Raw genomic sequence first — 19,365 nt, 5'->3', positions numbered from 1 at the left:
TGATGTTGTTCCTACCTTCAAGAGTTTTTTCAATATCTTCCATCACTTGATCCTTAGTCTTCTTTAAGGAGTATTGTAGTTGTACGAGTATATGATTACTAGAGAAACTGTGAGAGGACTTGCCTGTTCTTGATAGTTAGTTTAAAAATTCTTGAGTGAATCCTCTCTTCCTCACACCAGAAAACGAAGCCTGCTTGTGTCTACAGGGTCAACATTTCCTAAACATTTTGTCAAAAGTGCTTGTGCCATTATAGACATAGGTATTTTATATTTAAATCTTATCGGAGCAAAATCTAACTTTGGTGCTTCACCCCTTTTTAAGAAAACAGAGTTCATTTCTTTCCTTTGGAACCATTTATTTGTTCACAAATATCCAGGTCTTCGGGGTAGATACCAAACATGGCATGGAAAACAATTTGAGCTGTTTTTATTATACATATCTGAACTACTACTGTGCATGCGGAAAACCATACCACATTTCATCTTATCTTATCTTATCTTATCTTATCTTATCAAAACTTTTGAGTGGATGTAGCAATTTATTTGTAATGTTTATTTGGAAAATATATAAAGTTAAAATATTATACATAGAAATAAACTACCTACATAGACTAAAATATTCATAAGCCATAATAGGTAACATCTGGAGGCTATTAGATAATGCTCCTTTAAGTTTATTGTAATATTTTTCTTCCATTACAAACATTACAGCTTATATAAGAGTTCCTCAGCTTCTAATCACACCTGTCCGTCTTTCTGGAGCAAAAGTTATTCCTTGTAGTAATGGAACATGATGATTCTTTAGTCGATATTGAGTTATGTTTTAAGTTGATTCACTGTATTTATCCCGCCTACCAATAACCATTCCTGATGATTTTCTTTTGCCACTAATTTTTGCTACATTTTCCCTTACTCTAAATCTTATCACTCCTGTTTTTACTTCATCAAAACACTATTCGTATTACAATTAGGAAGTTTAATTCAATCTTTGTCTTCTTAATTTTCTCCACTATGTCACTAATTAATAGAACTTCAGTCTCCATTATCTTAGTTGTATAAGACATACATCTAAGTTTTACTCTTTGCGTAAATACGTGAAAACCGTCATAAGGACACCTGCTAATTTCTTATATCCGACTGCAATAAAGTTATTATAATACCTAAGCAAGATAATAAGTTATTAATCTATACGTCTCTTTCCGCCAACCTGTTTTCAGGATCAATCTCCATATACACGGTGTTAGGTAAATGGGTATATGAGCTGACACTAGCCCATTATATTAACATATTAAAATAAATGGTATGGTGAAGTCAGAAAATTGATATCATCATTTTAATTTTCATACAAATCTGATTTTATAAATTTTGTTTTGTATGGACATTGAAAAAATTTAAATGATATCAAACTAACTTCACCGTACCATTTATACGCATATGTTAACATGGGCTAGTGTCTGCTCATATACCCATTTACCTAACACCCTGTAGATGTGGATGCCGTATTGAATTTTAGAAGAAAGGTGTGTTAATATTATTTATATAAACTGAATCGTTAATTTATAAATAGGTACTATCACTGTTTCTGCAAGTCAGATTTATTCATTATTATTTACTTACTAAATTAGCAGACAGATGAGAAGTAGTTTTGTATAGCATCTTTCATGATAGAAATGTGAACTATTTTAGGAATTGAAACTCGAGATAAAAAAAGCTATGAAGTGAACTAAGTTTGCTTCTAGTGCTGTCCAAACAGCATTGCGTCATCTGTGGTCGATTGGCGGCTTAGAGTGTTGATTTTGCTCTCAGACGTGCCCCGGCCGGCTCGGACTGGATGAGGGCGGAATCTTACCACTGGCACAGTTCCGTTTACTTTAGGTGCTCTAATACTTCAATGGACATAACAATCACATGGACCAAGGCTTCTTTTATTAATAATAACCGAAGAAATTATCTTTGAGGATTTATAAAATTCCTAACAATACTTTATTGTTCACCACACACAGAACAAGAACAATTAAAAGAAATACACAGGGCCAGTACAATTTATTATTTTCTTGTCGCTCTTCCCACTACATAATTTATTAATATCTTACCTACTGAACAACTGACTACGAATTTTTTACCATCTAACTTTCATTAATAACTCATAAAATTTACAATAATAATGCTTATAAAAATACATCCAGTCTAATTGATGGGGAAAAACTACACCTAGCCACTCTAGTATAGTACCGGTTCGTATAACTAAATTCTGGTGGCGTTTTTCCAAATTGTCACCGAGCATCTTTTAGTGGTAATCCTTGTGATAGTGATGCTAGTCAACAGGGGGAAGTTATGACACCAATAACCACAAAAAAATATAATAAAATTTCAGCAGGGATATCCTTTAAACAAAGATCGGTATCTAATTGTTTTTAAATATTTTAATACATGGTGCCCCCTAACGGAGCGAAACTGCTAAATTAAATGTCGTATTGTCTAGAAGTGTGCCAATATGAGGACAAGATATAGTGAAGCCAAAGACCTGATTTCCACTCGGCTATAGCCAGAAGACGAGCTCGATCTGCAGAACTGGAAGACGTGTTTAATAGGTTATTCCGTACAAGTCTGCAGTGCGACTCGTCCCACTACCTTTGTGAAATGTGAGACAATGGAAAAATTTCAGAGCTTAACTGTCTCCAAGTATTAATGTCTTCGGCTAGGTGGATGGTAATTGAGTTAGAACACTTACTCAGTATTTTTGAAACCAATCCACTAGTGCTATGAGCTGAAGACAAAAAAGCCGGTAGAGCAACACTGGAAATTTTGCGGATACCCAAACTTTCAAACCTAATAGGAAGAGAAGCTTGGGTCTATGAAAGATCAATCATCTAAAAAAAGTATATTTAAAACGGAGGATATAATTTGTTTTGAAGAGGTATCTAATTTGGCAGTTAAGCTAGGGTATTTCCAAAAATATTATTATGAAGAACGAATACAATACTTATGTGAATTTAGGGACAAAAAGACAAGACCGAATAATAATAATTGTGCACGCCATGTGTTATTTACACGCCATTAATTTTAAGTAAACGGTTCGAAACATTTTCAAAGCTGTATCATTTTTCGTCTGTAAAAGAAGCAAACGATTCCTTTATTATAGGAGACTCAACGAGGCGTAGCGAATCTTTTTTAATATTTATAATATTGAGAGCTATGAAATTAAAATTTGAAAACGCTATCTGAATTAGGGGAGGAGTCGGGTGCAAACAATAATCACATTTTGAAAAAAAATAATCTAAACCAGCTTTTTTCACAATTTTGTGTTAGCATATTTAAATCGGCCAAAACTGTATTAGGGTTTCCTCAAAGGGTCCCGTCGTCTAATGGCCGTTTTCACCATCAATCCCTAATTTTATATGTGACCCCTATGAACACAAAATTACTATTATGTGTTACCATAGGGATCACTTAAAAATTAGGGATTGATGGTGAAAACGGGCATAAATCCACTAAATTAAAAGCATTTTTAACATCCACTGTCAGCAGGACGTCGCTCGGATTACTGTACAAAAAAGAGCGGAATGAACGAATGGCGGCTTCGCAATCGCCTTTTATACCAAAGCCATGCTGGACAGGTTCAAAATAAGCTGCAAGGCTATCGGAAACAGCCCTACAGCAAATTTTGGCCCTTAGTCGTCTCAGAGTTGAGCAATGGGTCGAATGCCACCATCCTTTTTTTAAAAGCGCAGATATTGACTCCGTATAAAATATTTATAAATTGAGGGTTGACGCCACCAGATAGCATCTTGTCAGTACGAACAACTCCTTCAGGAGGATAGTACCGGCTTCGCCACAGTTAGCACATACTAGATCTTTGAGATGCTGTGGAATAAGACCATCCAAGCTGCCCGCAGAACCACTCGCAAAGGAATTGATTGCACCCAATAACACTTCTGGTGTCGTCTGGAGGCAGGACTGTGTAGGATCTGGTTGATCAGGGTATACTGTGCTGGTTGCTGAAAGTGGATGTTTGCTTTTAAGGGCCGAGAGGGGGGTATCAGGAGTGTAAGGTGCTATAAGATCGTCGGAGAACAAAATACGAGCAGCACCTTTGATGTCGCCGTCACTGATTTTTGATTCTATATGTTTTATAAAATTTTCACTATTAGAAGTACGGGAGCTAGATATGGAAATGATAATATCAGAGGTTTGCCACGGTGCACTACAATTTTACTAAATTCTGTTGGTCAATGATTGTTAGTTACTTATTTGTTTCAGATTTTATGTATGAAACTCTATAAGAAAATGTAAACAAATGCTTCCAGGCCTCAACAGAGTTGCTTCTAACTACTTGGGATATGGAATGACTTAGGCACTGTGTAAATATAACACGAGCGTCACGACGAATGCGTTTAATGATGGGATGCGAATGTTTAGGTGGCGTATTTTTTCCAAAAAGGACACGTGGACGGTGAGGGTTGAGATGAGGATCGATTTGGTTGGATGGAATCTGGAACTGCACTTTGATGAATATGGCTAAGATGAATTCTCAGGCCCCGTTGGCTTTTGAATTTATAAATTGTGGTACAAATACCTATCACCCCATTTCCCCCTTTTTGGCGAAAAAATTGTTCTTTTTTATTTAGTGACTTATTAAACTCTCAATGAATTGTTTTTTTTTTTTACAAAACAGACCTGTTACCGACATTATTCTACAAAACCTTGTTGCCTGGAAGTATCACTCAAACCACTTGTTAAGAAACTGACATTCTAAGTTTATTGGTATTTGAAATTATAGCATATTATGTTCACAGTGGCCCTTTTGCAGTATTATTGATGTTTCTCGACGTCACGAGTCACAAGTAATCACAGCTGAAACTGCTCGTTCGTTAGCCATAATTGGGTTTTGGATTAATCAATTCAATTAGCCAGATATAAAGTCAAACGTTGCTTGATTGATCTTAGAAAGAATTGTTGTTTGCAAATACTAATAGACATGAATCGCGGGAATCAGAAAGGAGCTGGGAGCCGTCTCGGGGGAAATCGAATTAGAAGCGACTCGCAGCCAAAGGAGACACACTAAGGCTTAGCACAGTCCACAGTCTACGCCGAACAGTTTGAAATTTGCTTTGATTGACAAATAAAGTTACCAGAGCATTCACATTATCTGGATATACCTACATATTCATAGAATCCAGTTCAGAAAAGTTACATAATACATGCTGATGTTATTTGTCACTCACCTGCTTCTAAAAATAAAGTTTGTGGGTACGACATTGTAATGAACTTTTTACGAAGATACTATTCTGAATACGTATGTATGTATAAAATATTTATCATCCCAAATTAGGCAAGTTTATTGTTGTATGTTACTCCAATGTCTTATAGAAAATGGTTACAATAATTGATTTATTACTCCCAACGCAAATTAAGGATAGAATATTAATTTGTGCGATGTAACGAGGCGTGAATAAGTCAAGATAACGTATGACGTCACCCACGTTTGTGATAGTCATGTCCAGCCATAGGGGTGGTATCAGATTTTGCATGTAACTTGGTATGTACTATGGGCGAAATAATGAAAATGCCTACTAGAAAATGTTCGATTTACACTGTTAATTTAAAAAAAATTAAACGTGCCAGTAAAATTATATTATTTGTCTGAAGAATTTGTATTTTTACTAAATAATTTTGCCAGTGGGTGGAATGAATGTCGTGAGATAGAGCTCCATTTTATTTTTACATGGCGAAGGCATTGAATAAATGGCGGGGTTCTGCTTGGTAATGAACGATAGGGAATGCTCTTTCGCTAAACAATGGTAATAAATACAGTGACTATCGCTTAACACCCGTCAGGAGGATGGAGGCCGGACGCACACGTTTGCACCGTGGTGTGAGTTTAGTCTGGGTGTACGATGTGAGCTTTTACACCGAATAAATAGTTTTATTTAAATTAATAAATTGAAAATAAACCAACTTGGCCAATACTATCAAATTGGAATAGAATATGTGTTTCATTGTTATTTCGATTGCGTTCCTACACAGTAACTATATTATTACTTTCATAAAAGTGAAAAATTAACAACTACTTAAGAATACAAATAAATGAAATAGTAAATTGAAGTTATTTTATATCACTTATTTATTAGTTCATACCGTTGTAAAAATTGATTGCAACATAATTTGTCTAATCTCATCTTCGAAGTGAAAAAACTTTACTTCGGGCTTTGCATCGAGCAACCACAAACTCCTACTAGGTATATCCCAAGCTTCACAGCTTAAATAACTTTAAAACTGAAATAAAATAAATAAATCTTAGATAAAGTGTGTCCGTGACTTAACGGTGTGAAAAGCGAACGTTTCCAAGTTACTCCGAACAGTTGATTCAGCCAATCAAATATACCCACCCTCCGGCGTGTCTCCCGCGCCTCTTCTCTTTATAAGGCGAGCACATCCCCTAGAATGGCACAGTATCCCTTAGTCCACTGCGTCGTCGCATCAATTTTGACCGGAATATCTTCCAAAGTAATTTAATTGATTATTGTAATCTTGTAATCATGAGTGGATCAGGGAAAGGCCTTCTGGGTCTCTGGTTGTACCGAAATGGTTCTGACTGGCAAGTAAAGAATGAGTCACCTCATCATCCCAAACTTGGTGATCTTCAAGCACAAGTAGCTGCTCAGCAGCAAGCCCACGCTGAAGGCGAAAGGATTTCAGTGATTTTCACCTTGAAGAATCAAGTCGGAGGGCTGGTTCGAGCCTTGTCTGTTTTCCAAGATCTGGGAATAAATGTTCTCCATATTGAATCAAGGAAGTCTATGACAGCTGTGTCTTCTGTAAGTTTAGCATTTATTGTGTATGCTGTGTTATCTTTTTTAATTTCAATTATAAAAAGAGTAATGTATATTGTAAATTCATTCAGGCTGACATTCTAGTGGACGTAGAATGTGATCCAAATAGGATGGAACAGTTAAAGCGAATGCTAAAACGTGAAGTTCAAGATTTTGAGGTGGTTCCGCCTCAATCTGGCGAGGAGTTTCCACCACCGACTCCTCTCTCGGCAGCTGCTAGTTTTGGTATTTTTCAATTTTATTTTCAAAGAACTATTACTGTGCCAGCCTGTATTCAATATGTGTGCATTTTATTTTTTTTTCCTATGGGATCAATTAGACCAATTTTTATGGTTATAAAACCAGTTTTATTTGATTATTTGGATAATGATCTCACGTCTCCTCTTTAAAAGATGGATAGCGATTAATCCCAACTTAACAATTTTATAGCCATAAAAGTTGGCTCTAGCGTAACTACCTATTTTTTGATGAAGTGACTCTGGATCCTTCTAAAGACATATTTTGCGGGGAAAAAACTTTCCTTTAATGAAATGAAGGTTAGAACTAGTCTTTTAAATGGTGCCAATATAGGTGGGAAGTGGGGATGCATACGTTTGAAAATGCTTGTCGCTGAGGTGCGATTTATTTGATGTAGAGTGTATTTTTTGTTACAAACACGTTCCATATTAATCGCCATTATGTGAATTGTGCAAAACACTGCTCGTATGAAAGAAACTTCAAACTTCAGAAACTTCGTAGTTACAAAATTATATTTACAATAATTTTACATGCCTATTCTGAACCTTATTTACTATGTGCAAATTAAAGAAAATTTCAGTAGTAATATAGTGACAAGTATTTCCATGTATTCAAAACTGAAACCAATTTACGCTCTATCATGCGAAGTCTAATTTTAATTTATTTATAATATTTAAGAATTTTATTGCTTTAATGAAAAACCACGTAATTAGTGTTATTACCAATTAAATATGGCTAGAATATGTAAAAAAATCGTGTAATAGAAGATACGATCAAAAAAATATTATCTTATTTAAAATTAATTGCAAAATCTTACCATATTTTTACTACCACCATTGCATGTAAGAGCCCCACACTTAAAACGATTTTACGAATCTTTTCATCATTTAAATTTTAGCAAGGCAACAATAAAGATAAATACCACGATTTCTTTAAGGTACCTACCTACCTAATCACTTAACTGATTGCTACAGTTGGCGATCAATGCTGGATTGAATTTCAGATTCCGATGAAGTTCTGAAGTTAAGCAATTGATTATACTTTAGTAGTCAAGACGCGATATCTTTAGAGCCATAACATTCAGTGGCACTTTAAATAAGGTCACTGAGTAGTATAAATTAAACTTTTTAGATATTTGAGTGCATTATACCATACAAACATGATGAACGAATATGTCAAGCAACACAGTGAGATAGATATTTTTAAATATTGAAAAAGCTTTTAATTTAGTGAAAATAACAAATTTTTATCTTTACATAAACAAAGTTGCTACCGTTTTATGTACGCTTAAATCTTATCTATACAACTATTTTTAACGCAGTTTTCAGCAATAGATAGTAGTGATTCAAGAGAAAGTTATGTATGATATAATAGGTATGATAAAATACCTGTGCGAAACCGGGGCGGGTCACTAGTATTGTAAAAATAACTCGATTCCTTAGCGAACATTCTGTTAATTATTTTAAGCTTTCACATTGCATGACTATTTTGTTCGTTTAAAATTAAAACAATGAATTTTCCAAAACCATAAAAACAAGTGACAAACGCTAAGAACACACATAATGAAAAACAAATTTCTAGCTGGCCAGGCGCGCGACAAAAGTTGCCATATGCGACCTTTACAATTTAATTGTTTTTTTTTAATCCATCTAATGCCCTTCAAGGGACAGACCAATGCCAATGCCCTTAGATATCTTTTGTCTCGGCACTCGTCTGAAAGTGAAAAGTAAAGAAAGGTGTTATTCTAGTATTCTAAAAGAAAAAAACTATTAAAAATAATATTTCTTTATTGCTTTGAGAACATTATTACAAATAGTGGTCGAAGTAACCTTTTAAGCATTAGAACAATTAATTCTGTGCCAGGAGACTTCGCTTCTTTTTATTGTATTGATGATAACATTATAATTTATGATCTTTTACATAAATTAAAAATCAATAAATAAGGAATACAACACAACACAAGCAAATAATTGATCAGATTGCAAATTTAGATTATACAGAATGAAATCACTCATTTCTATATGACATTTCATTCAACCAACATACTTAATTTGTTTTTTATTCCTGTATGTTACTATTATTATTATTTCTGTATGTACCTACTTGCGCGTATTTTATTTACAGTCAATTTACAGTATCACTTCCGATCCGATCAGTGTTAAGTTAGCTTTGCTAATATTTGATGTGTGCAAAATGTAAATGTTTGTACTGAAATGAAAATATGTACCTACCTACTGAGAAATATTTACGATACGCATAAAGGGAAATGCATCTTTCACTCGTTAGACATGAAATTGTATTTTAAACTGAAAAGCAGTATGTTATACAAAATTAACGAGCATTGTTGCTAATAACAAAGAGGAAATGTGGCTGATTTTGCTACCTGCTTGTTTTAAGGAAGAAAATTACCTTTGAAAGAATGAAACGTCACTATGAACTAAAACTACTAAATCCTACAAATTAATTCTTTAAAATCAAGCACGTAATGAAAAGTCAAAGAAAATGTTTTAAAATCATTATTAAATGTAATCATGAAAATCAAAATGGATTTCCTCGCTACTTTCATATTACTTAATTTAAATTATACTGATTTTTAAGGTGCCCTCAACTTTATTATCAAATCTTTAGCATTGTATATAATTTATCATTCAGTGATGTTTTTATCCAATCATTTAAAAGCATTTAGTCGCAGTTTTTTTGTCGCTTGCATGATTTTATTGTTGGCTTTCTGTTTGAGTTATTCTAACATTTTATTTCATTTTCCTATATAATTTTCAAGACGATGATTTTTTGTTCGTTATATTAAATATCTTGAATATACAGATTTCGGGGAGATGCACTGGTTCCCGCGTAAGATCTCAGACCTGGATCGAGCTCAGAATGTCCTGATGTACGGCTCTGAGCTGGACGCCGACCACCCTGGATTCAAGGATCCTGTGTACCGCAAACGTCGGGAGCAGTTCGCGGCCATTGCAAACAACTATAAATAGTTAGTATTTAATTAATTGACTCACGTTCCGCCACGTCTATTGAGACGACTCCCATTGGAGTGCAAAATGTCACTCAGACAATTGGGGCAGGGGCAGGGGGTTAATTGCATGAACGGAATTGCGGGAAGCACCTGAATGTGGACAGCTCAAGATCGACAGTTGTAGAAATCCTTGGGGGAGGCCTTTGTCCAGCAGTAGGCATCACTTGGCTAAAACTTACGAACAAAATATTCATATTTTTTTAAATTAATTTTGATCTAACTAAATACTTCTTGCTTTTCTTCGACGGTTGTTGATAATATAAAAGTTACGAATTGTTTTTAAAGCTGGTAAAGGCAAAGTAATATGACTAAAGTAACAAACACTTCTTGCCTTTTTGAATCAAGGTGCCTACTTATTCAATTATACACACACTTGTTTGTTGATTGTTTGTAAACTCATACACATAATACACGTATAAATCCACACATTCACACAAACACTGGTGGTATTCGTGGAGATATCTTATTAAACTTTTTAATTAACCATTTGTATTATAGTGGTCAGCCCATTCCTAAGGTACAGTACACCGAGACCGAAATCAAAACTTGGTAAGTGTTCAGAAGTTTCCAGCAGGTATCTAAGTGTTATTGTTGGGTCGCTTACCGCTTTTTAGGTTGGTTTTGTTTATGTTTGTGTAAAATTAGTGCGATCGCATTTGTTTTCGTATAGTCGGCGAATTCTTGAAAAAAATACATTTCATAAAACGAAAAGTCGTGCAAAATAAATAATGATCCTGAAAATGAAATCATAATTATGATAAACATAAACATTTTCACAACTGTTTACAAATCTCATTCCACAGTTTACTTTCAAGAGTCATGTGTTGTTTTATATTTAAGGCATTCCATAAAATCGGTAGCCAAAATGATGTTGTTTTCATATTATTTGCGCAATATTTTTTGTGTCAAACAATTTTTAAGTGCTTTGTGTTATACCCACTTTTCTTTTTGCTATTTATTCCATAGCAGTGCTTACGGCCGTTATATTGAATACACAGTATTAGTTTTTGTGCTGTTAATTATTATCGATCAAGGCTACTAACTAAACTGCAAATTCTTTTGCATTCACTGAAATGTAACGTGCAATTCACGCATTTAGCCACTTTTATAACAAGTCGACTTTTTCTTTTTTGATTAAGATTGGAATGTTTTGTTTCCCAATTTTATTCAACATACGAGTATCGTTGTGCCCTCTTTGTAAAGGAATACGCACTATGAGTATAGAGGATATAATTAATTTTACTTCGTGACTTAAAAAAGCTCTTGAAGTCTTTACTCCAATATTTTACTGTAGATAAAATCCGAAACGTATGTTATTAAAGAATAAGCCTATAACAAGGATAAAGTGGGTATTCCTTGTTCTGAAAGCTCTCCTATAAGGACCCTGTCTTATAATTTGTTTGCAAAGACTTGTTGCTAACTTGAATTGCCATTTACAGGGGTATTGTATTCCGTGAGCTGCACAAACTTTATCAGAAACACGCTTGCGAGGAGTACCTGGAGAATTGGCCCCAGTTAGTCAAGTACTGTGGTTACAGGGAGGACAACTTGCCTCAGGTATTAATGGCTTTTGTTGTATCATTGAAGTGCTGTTACTACAAGTTTCCGATAAAGTTTATCTAGAGAACAATCTAGATATTGTTATGGTTATACCCGTACCGCATCCTCAATTTTGATCACATATTGTGCCTAAAATCTATGTAATACTTTATTCATTTATTTTATGTAATGTTCGTCGAGTTGGAGAATAAAATAAAATTGGTGAAACAAACTTGATTCAAGTTTCCAAGTTAAAACGAATGTTGATTTACTAAACTGAAAGTGAATGCATAATTAGCTCATTTAATCTTTCAGTTGGAAGACGTGAGCGCTTTTTTGAAGCGCAAAACTGGTTTTCAATTACGGCCTGTCGCCGGATATTTGTCACCCAGAGATTTTCTCTCTGGTTTAGCATTTAGGGTGTTTCATTGCACCCAATATATTCGTCATTCATCGGATCCTTTTTACACTCCGGAACCGTAAGTACAAGATACAGTCGGTAATAAATCATTTTTTTATGCATAATGATATCGGTTACAATAAATAAAAGTACCACAGTAATAAGCGAACATCACAGGAATAGTAAACGTTCAAACTTAATAAATAGATTACTTAACAAACTTTATAATCCTTATTTATTGTTAAATCCCTTTATTGTAAGTAAACATAAATCAATAAATTACTTCGGTCCTATTTTGTGGCTTCGGTCTTAGTTCAGATAGACTCCATTCAGATTCAGATAATTTCAAATAAGATTTTGCTAACTTGACATTACCATAATTCCACTTACTAGAATCACAATCCGCAATAAAGATATAACACCGCTTTGGGCAACGTATTCAGAATAATGTAGATAGTGTGATTCATCGTCTAATAATACCCGACTAGAGTTCAAATACCAGAGCCAAGGTTGTATTTGATACTCAATATTACTGGATTAATATTAAACTGTGAAATAAGTGATAAAATAAGATAGTAAAAGTTCTATTTTTAGGGATTGCTGCCACGAATTACTTGGTCACATGCCACTGCTGGCAAATCCGAGCTTTGCTCAGTTCTCTCAAGAGATCGGACTGGCTTCTCTTGGTGCTTCGGATGATGATATTGATAAACTAGCGACGGTAAGTGACAATACGAAAATATTAGTAGATATTTAGATGAAAGTCATTCTAAATATCACCTACATATAGGTATAGGGGAGAGGGGGGCAGCTTTGGACAGGGGCAGCTTAGAACAAATGAATTTAAAAATCACTGGTTTAGGCTACAATGGTATAAATCATAATTTATATTGCTAGCACTGATGCGCATAGCCGTCACATTTCATTTTTAATATCTAACTGTAGGTTAACCGGCAAAAGTGGTTTTTTGTTTTTGACTGCCAATTTCGCACTTTTTTATTTTGGTTCTAAGGATTTTGTGGACGTAGTTTTATAAAATAGTGAGTGGTTTGTTTACTATATGGAAGTTTAAATAGTTTCAATGAAGATTTGATAAGAAATTGCGATATAAAAGTATGTTCCGTTATTAAATTTATGTTTTTTTCTGGAAATATACCCATGGGGCAGCTTTGAACGAAATGGTTGGGGCACCTTTGAACTTTATAAATTTTCTTTTTTAAGTGGTATTATGAAACCTTAAGTTTTCTAATACTTCGTAGAAGGTTTTTACATAAAAATAAGCAGATTGCTTTACTGTGACAGATAAAATTTCAAGCTGGGTGAAGTCCGGGCAAAAGCTAGTTTTAGTAGTTGATTGATATTTTTTAAATTATGCAGTTTTGTCTTTGATGTGTCATTAAACAGAAAGTTTATTAGTATTTAGTTAATTGATATATCTTATATTTACTTTTTTTTAATAATATCCCTTAGTTTTGTGTTACTTTGTACAGAGTGATGTTAAATAAAATAAATATGTTAAATTGATCCCAAATGACACTGATCATTGAAAATTTTGTTTATTAATTATTTAAAAAATACACTTTCATAAATATTCAGTTTCATATCATTTTAAAAAATACTAATTCAAAACTGCCCCAGGCGTGTTCAAGGCTGCCCCGACTACGGGGCAGTTTTGAACGTTTACAGGTCTGTGCAAAAATCTAAATATCTTAATAAGCGTTCATGAATAATTAAGAAGAACATCATTATTTTGTTGTGTGATAACCATGACCTCTATCTAGGAAGAAAAAATTAATGAAATCGTTCAAATTTGGAAGATATTTAATAAAGTATGAAAATTGTTCAAAGCTGCCCCCCTCTCCCCTACTTAGTTTTGAATAATCGAGTCAATCCCATGCGATACTATTTTTTTATCCCAATTTGAAGTGATCCGGTATGCATACGAATAAAATACCTCATTAGTTCCAGCTGAATTGAGTAAATTATTTTAGCAAACAACATTCATAATTGGGCACTCGATGATTGGGTAGTTGAGATAAATATCATTTTCTGTAGGTAGGTATATCTCTTTTACGTATAATCGAGCGCGAATTTTCTTTATTATTTTTATCTGTATCTGGATAACTTATCTTCATGAATTCTAAGCACGTGTTCCAAATTAACTCGTTAATACAACTTTGAAAGTTTACAGAACACTTCTATCTATCAGAAATACTTCGGAAACTATGCGTGGAATTTGTCTTGCTCTGGCGTAGTGGTTTTGGCAACTCGCTTGATTTTCTCGATTAATGTTTTGTCTCATCCATCTCAGGAAATTTATACTTTTAACTTTTGTATATGTGGCATCTCAATGCCACAAGCGGTCATTTCATTATTTATTATGACAACATTTTTTATTATTTTCTGTAGGGTACCTATTAAAATCAGTTATAAATTGCTTGTAAAGGTCGATAAATTTTCCAGCTTTATTTCTTCACCGTCGAGTTCGGGCTGTGCCGGCAGACGGACGGCTCTTTCCGAGTGTATGGCGCTGGTCTACTATCATCAGTCGCTGAGCTTCAGCATGCCTTGACCACCTCCGAGAAAATCAAGCGCTTCGATCCTGACGTCACCGTTAACGAAGAGTGCATCATTACTTCTTACCAGAATGCTTACTACTACACTGATTCGTTTGAGGAAGCCAAGGAGAAAATGAGGTGATTATTAACATTGTCTTTTCGAAAACTATCAAATAACTTAGATATTGATCTTGAATAATGTAAAGTTATTAAAAAAGAGCACAAACCCTAGAAACCGTAATAGCTTGTAAAAACAACTAATGTCATCCGCCAACGTACCAGGTGGAAATTGTTAACGTGCCACTTAAGAATTAAAGCTGTAATAAGAGAATCAAGGTAATTTCCACTACTTCAGAGATCCAAGACGGTCTCGGTGTGTCGTTACATCTTGTTTGTTCTACACGCTCGTAAAATTGCGCTCTCAAAACATATTCCGGAGAGCACTCAAATTATCGCTGTTTTCACGATCATGAAATACCTAATACATACATTTTGTTCGGTTGGACGTAGCTTCCAGAAAAAATGTTCCATAATATTTGATAAGTTTGCTATTGGCGCGAGTCCCTGCATAACTGAAATCAGAAACACAATAATGCTCGCTAATGGATACTTTAGCCGTCCAGTGGCGTGGGCTGAAGGTTGTCTCGTCTTTGTGGAAATTCCACGTGTTGATCCTATTTAGTTGAACAATGGATTTTTTTTATGAGTATTCTTAAGTTTAGATTTGGACGTATACATTAATTCAGAGTGCTAAAGTTTTTTTCCTTAAGGCCATCAACAGTGCTTTTAGAGAAAGAAAATTTACGCCGAAACGAATATCTGTACTTGACCTATATTTAGATACGATTTATATTTTTACTGCCTTAAAAATAAACGTGATGGTACGTTGACACAATTCAGTCTCCAACATTAGGATTACAGAAATTTAATAAAGGTACAAACTACAGTTATGTAATGTGTAATTACAGGGCTTTCGCTGAAAGTATACAACGACCATTCGGGGTCCGCTACAACCCTTACACCCAGAGTGTTGAGGTGTTGAGCAACGCTCAGAAGATCACTGCTCTAGTGAGGGAGTTACGAGGAGACATCTGCATAGTGTCGTCTGCTATCAAGAAGATTTCAGCCCAAGACTCCACTCTCGACGTGGAAACCATCGCCAATATGCTACACACTGGCTTACAGGTGAGAAAACGCTTGTACAATGGGGCTATTCCCTCCTCTTGTTCCCACCGCTGCAACTCCTGTGTAGCCAGGATCTACAGCTTCACCGCCAATAAAAACCCAACCAATGAAGGTCAAGTTTGTCCCGGGTGAAAGTTAAACGCTTGTTCAAGACAAATTAATTAGGTGACCAATGTGACCATAGAGATCACTCATTGTTTCAGCAATGTGTATAATTACATTTTATGCATAATAAATACAATCATTCTTCCATGATTATTCATAATGATTACTTATTTACGTAGTGATTTTTAGTTCTGAATTGTCCAGGAAATTTAATTAGGCATTTATATTTCGTACTGTCTCGATATTAAGGACATTAATATTACGAGACTGTTGTTATAAAAGCTTCATTTAGAAATGAACGGTAATTTGACTTCGTTTTCCATCCACGTAATAATTAAATGTGCCTAAATTTTGATTGTATTTAAAGCAGCTTAAACTAAGTGAACTGATTAAGATCTTTGTGTTTTGTGTATAGTTATGGTAACCCAAAGAAGATTGTCTGTTTGAACTCAAAAACACACGCAAGTTATACCTGGCACGCTTGTATTTACTGTTAAATTAAAACATAAGATATCGTACCAAAGGGATCAGAGGTAAACATTTTAGCCTTTGATCATTACTTCAAAGAAATATGTAATTAATTACGCCTACAGACGCCACCCGCTGTTTACAATTCAGTAAACATTTTGACCTAAATGTACCTTTGTGCCGTTACTATAAATAATAAGAATTCATGTCGTTAATAGAAAAAATATTTTAGCCGTAAAAGGATAGCTTGTAACGTTTTATTTTCACTGAAAAGGAACTTTGGCCTATTCCATGAAAAAAGCATTAGGTACTGTAAAGGCATTGATCCTTCCCGCTTGCTCGTTGCGCCGCAATGCAGAGTTTCTTTCAATTTCCGACTTTTCATTCGAAAATGATTGATTCGTAATCCCAAATTCATCTGAGATTGATTCGACGCACAGGCAATCTTTATCGTACGAACCATTCCTGTATAATAAAATATGGATACTTTTATTGCCAAAGCTCTTTCAAATAGCAACAAATGATACTATGATGATAGTTTGCGATTACCTAAGATATTTAGTATCGTATATCAGGAAGTAAAATGTAATTATGGATTTTTGTATTTTCATCATATTGGTTTTCATGCAGGTTAACGAAAGAAGCCCACAAAGTACATCTGGATGCAGCACTCCTAACTCTGAACGTGGACATTCACCTAAGCCTGATGCCTGCAAGTAATTCGACTCCCGACGACTTATGGCCACGATGAAAGGTTTTACGATCTGCAAGACAATATTATAACAATAAAATATGTATTATGATGACAATAAGTTATACCCACTTATAACTATAATCATTTAAATATTCCTACATTATAATATGTCAAACATAATCACAATAATAATTTCATCTTTGAATTAAAATATGCATTTATAATAATGCTTAATTAAACTGACACTATTACATAAAAATGTTTATCGAAGTAACGTAAGTAGTTGTAGACTAATCAAATATTTATTATGTCCCTCTAGGACCACTTGTCTCTAGCTGATATAATATTTATTACCTACTTAAGTAAACAGTGGTAATTAAAAACTAAATTAGAATAAAATTATAATGATGTATTCGTTACAAATAATTAATTACCTTCTACTTTTATTAGTGCACCTGAACTACATTATAAAAATGATAAATATAAAGCCCCATATTTAGACCGTAACTTACTTAAGTTTCTCTCGATTTAAAAATCATACATAAACAAAATTAGGTAACTTAACTTGTATAAAAATTTAAGTAAGACTAAGTAATCATTTTATGAATACCAATTAATCTTATGTAGCTGTTAGGTTATACCAAATTAAATCATGATGGCAAAATGGTTGTTTTATTTGCAGCCCCACCCAAATTTATTTTAGAATAATATATTTTCAAAAATAAAATACAAGTGAATGTGGGTTAATTGTAACTGACATCAAAGCGTTTGACTGATCCAGTAAGCGGCTCAAAATATATCGATGACTAAGTAGTGTTCAGTCAAACAAGAACAGGTCCACTAAACATAAACCGACATGTTATAAACCATACCTCTGGTTTTACCCGTAAACATTCATTTACTGGCAGCTCTAAAATAGAAATGATTTAACGATCGTAATCTAACCTTAGACGATGTGGAGTTAACGGCATTTCTAGCCACACGTTTGGAGAATATCCAAAAGAACGAAATTAAGTAATTAATGACACGAAAAAACAGGAATATACGACTGTATCGTCACCGCGCCATTAAAATCATTACGGGAGAGGCAAAATGTTTCTCTGACGTAGGACTTCCGAAGCGGTTTAGGCACGTTGCCAAAAATATTATACCATTAATTTTTAAAATGAAATGTTGCAACGATGCAAAATTGGGTCGTGTATGGTATCCGTATGTGCGTTCGAAGATGAGTAAGGATGGTTTAAAAAAATCATAAGCTTTTGTTGAAAGTGGCGCAGACCGACTCTCGTAAATCAGAGCGATGTTTGAAATACGGAAGATAATGTGCCATCCCGTGTATATTAAACTAAAGTCCTTGGCAATGTTTCTTGAATTTAATTATATCTACTTACGTATCTGTCAAAATCGTATGAAAGTTGGCAAGTGAACGTAAAGAGTAGTGACGAAATTAGCTTTTAACATTGAAAATTGTAATCACATGACTCTTAATTCAGGTCTCGTAAAGGAAGAATTTTGAAAATTGTGTACTATTGTTAAATGTCAATCTGCTATTAATAGTACCTTTTCTTATTATGGTACACTATCAATTTAAAATATTTAACATATTTTCAGATAATAATTTATTAAATTATTAATAATAAATACAATAACAAAAAAATCTATGCAAAAATTTTCAGGAACTCTCTCAGAGTCAGAGTAGAGTCAAAGTAAATGTAAGATAGATCAAGTTGTTTATTTAAACATTTTTAAAAGTAAGAGAGATGCTTAAAAATTTTAAATGGTGGTGACACGAATTGAGTTATTGTAGATTATGAACAATTGACCACGGATTTCATAAAATCAAACCGTAGTAAATAGTTCAACTGGGCTGTAGTTTACCACAAGTTCGTGCTATTATATTACTAACTAGCTGACCCGGCAAACTCTGTTCCGCCTTAAAGGCAATAAATAAGCCATCGCAATTTTTCCTTATTTGCTCACCGTTTAGACCTACCCTGGACTACGACAAAAATTTTAAAACCAAAATCAGCTCAGTCGGCCCAGCCGTTCTCGAGTTTTAATCAGACTAACGAATAAAAATGAATTGCCATTTTTATTTATATAGATAACTATTCATGCCACAAATTGTCCCGATTCTAATTTTATCGAAACTTAAAATTCTGTAATCACTATTACGATACCACCTCTTTTATAGGTAATGTATTTAACTAACCAATATAAATGCCGTAATTATTATTATCGGTAGAATTTTTAAATGATTTTAAAATTAAAAAAAATATATAACGTTTAAAGTCACTATCGATTCAAAATGATGA

General features: G+C 34.0%; 1 protein-coding gene across 1 annotated transcript; it reads left to right on the top strand.

The window, feature by feature from the left end:
- Nucleotides 1–6,539: 6,539 nt before the first annotated feature.
- On the top strand, nucleotides 6,540–17,444 carry Trhn (tryptophan hydroxylase). The gene is made up of 10 exons (XM_028304489.1): nucleotides 6,540–6,818; nucleotides 6,905–7,058; nucleotides 9,894–10,059; nucleotides 10,600–10,650; nucleotides 11,541–11,658; nucleotides 11,956–12,119; nucleotides 12,635–12,761; nucleotides 14,504–14,736; nucleotides 15,567–15,783; nucleotides 16,987–17,444. The coding sequence occupies exons 1-10, from the start codon at nucleotides 6,540–6,542 to the stop codon at nucleotides 17,074–17,076; spliced, it is 1,599 nt and encodes a 532-aa protein (XP_028160290.1). The 3' UTR covers nucleotides 17,077–17,444.
- The last annotated feature ends 1,921 nt before the right edge of the window (nucleotides 17,445–19,365 follow it).

This window comes from Ostrinia furnacalis, unplaced genomic scaffold, assembly GCF_004193835.3.
Source record: "Ostrinia furnacalis isolate ACB-3 unplaced genomic scaffold, ASM419383v2 OfSCF0143, whole genome shotgun sequence".
Taxonomy (NCBI): Eukaryota; Metazoa; Arthropoda; class Insecta; order Lepidoptera; family Crambidae; genus Ostrinia; species Ostrinia furnacalis.
Note: the sequence above shows the minus strand (reverse complement) of the source record. Positions and strands in the feature narration are given on the sequence as shown.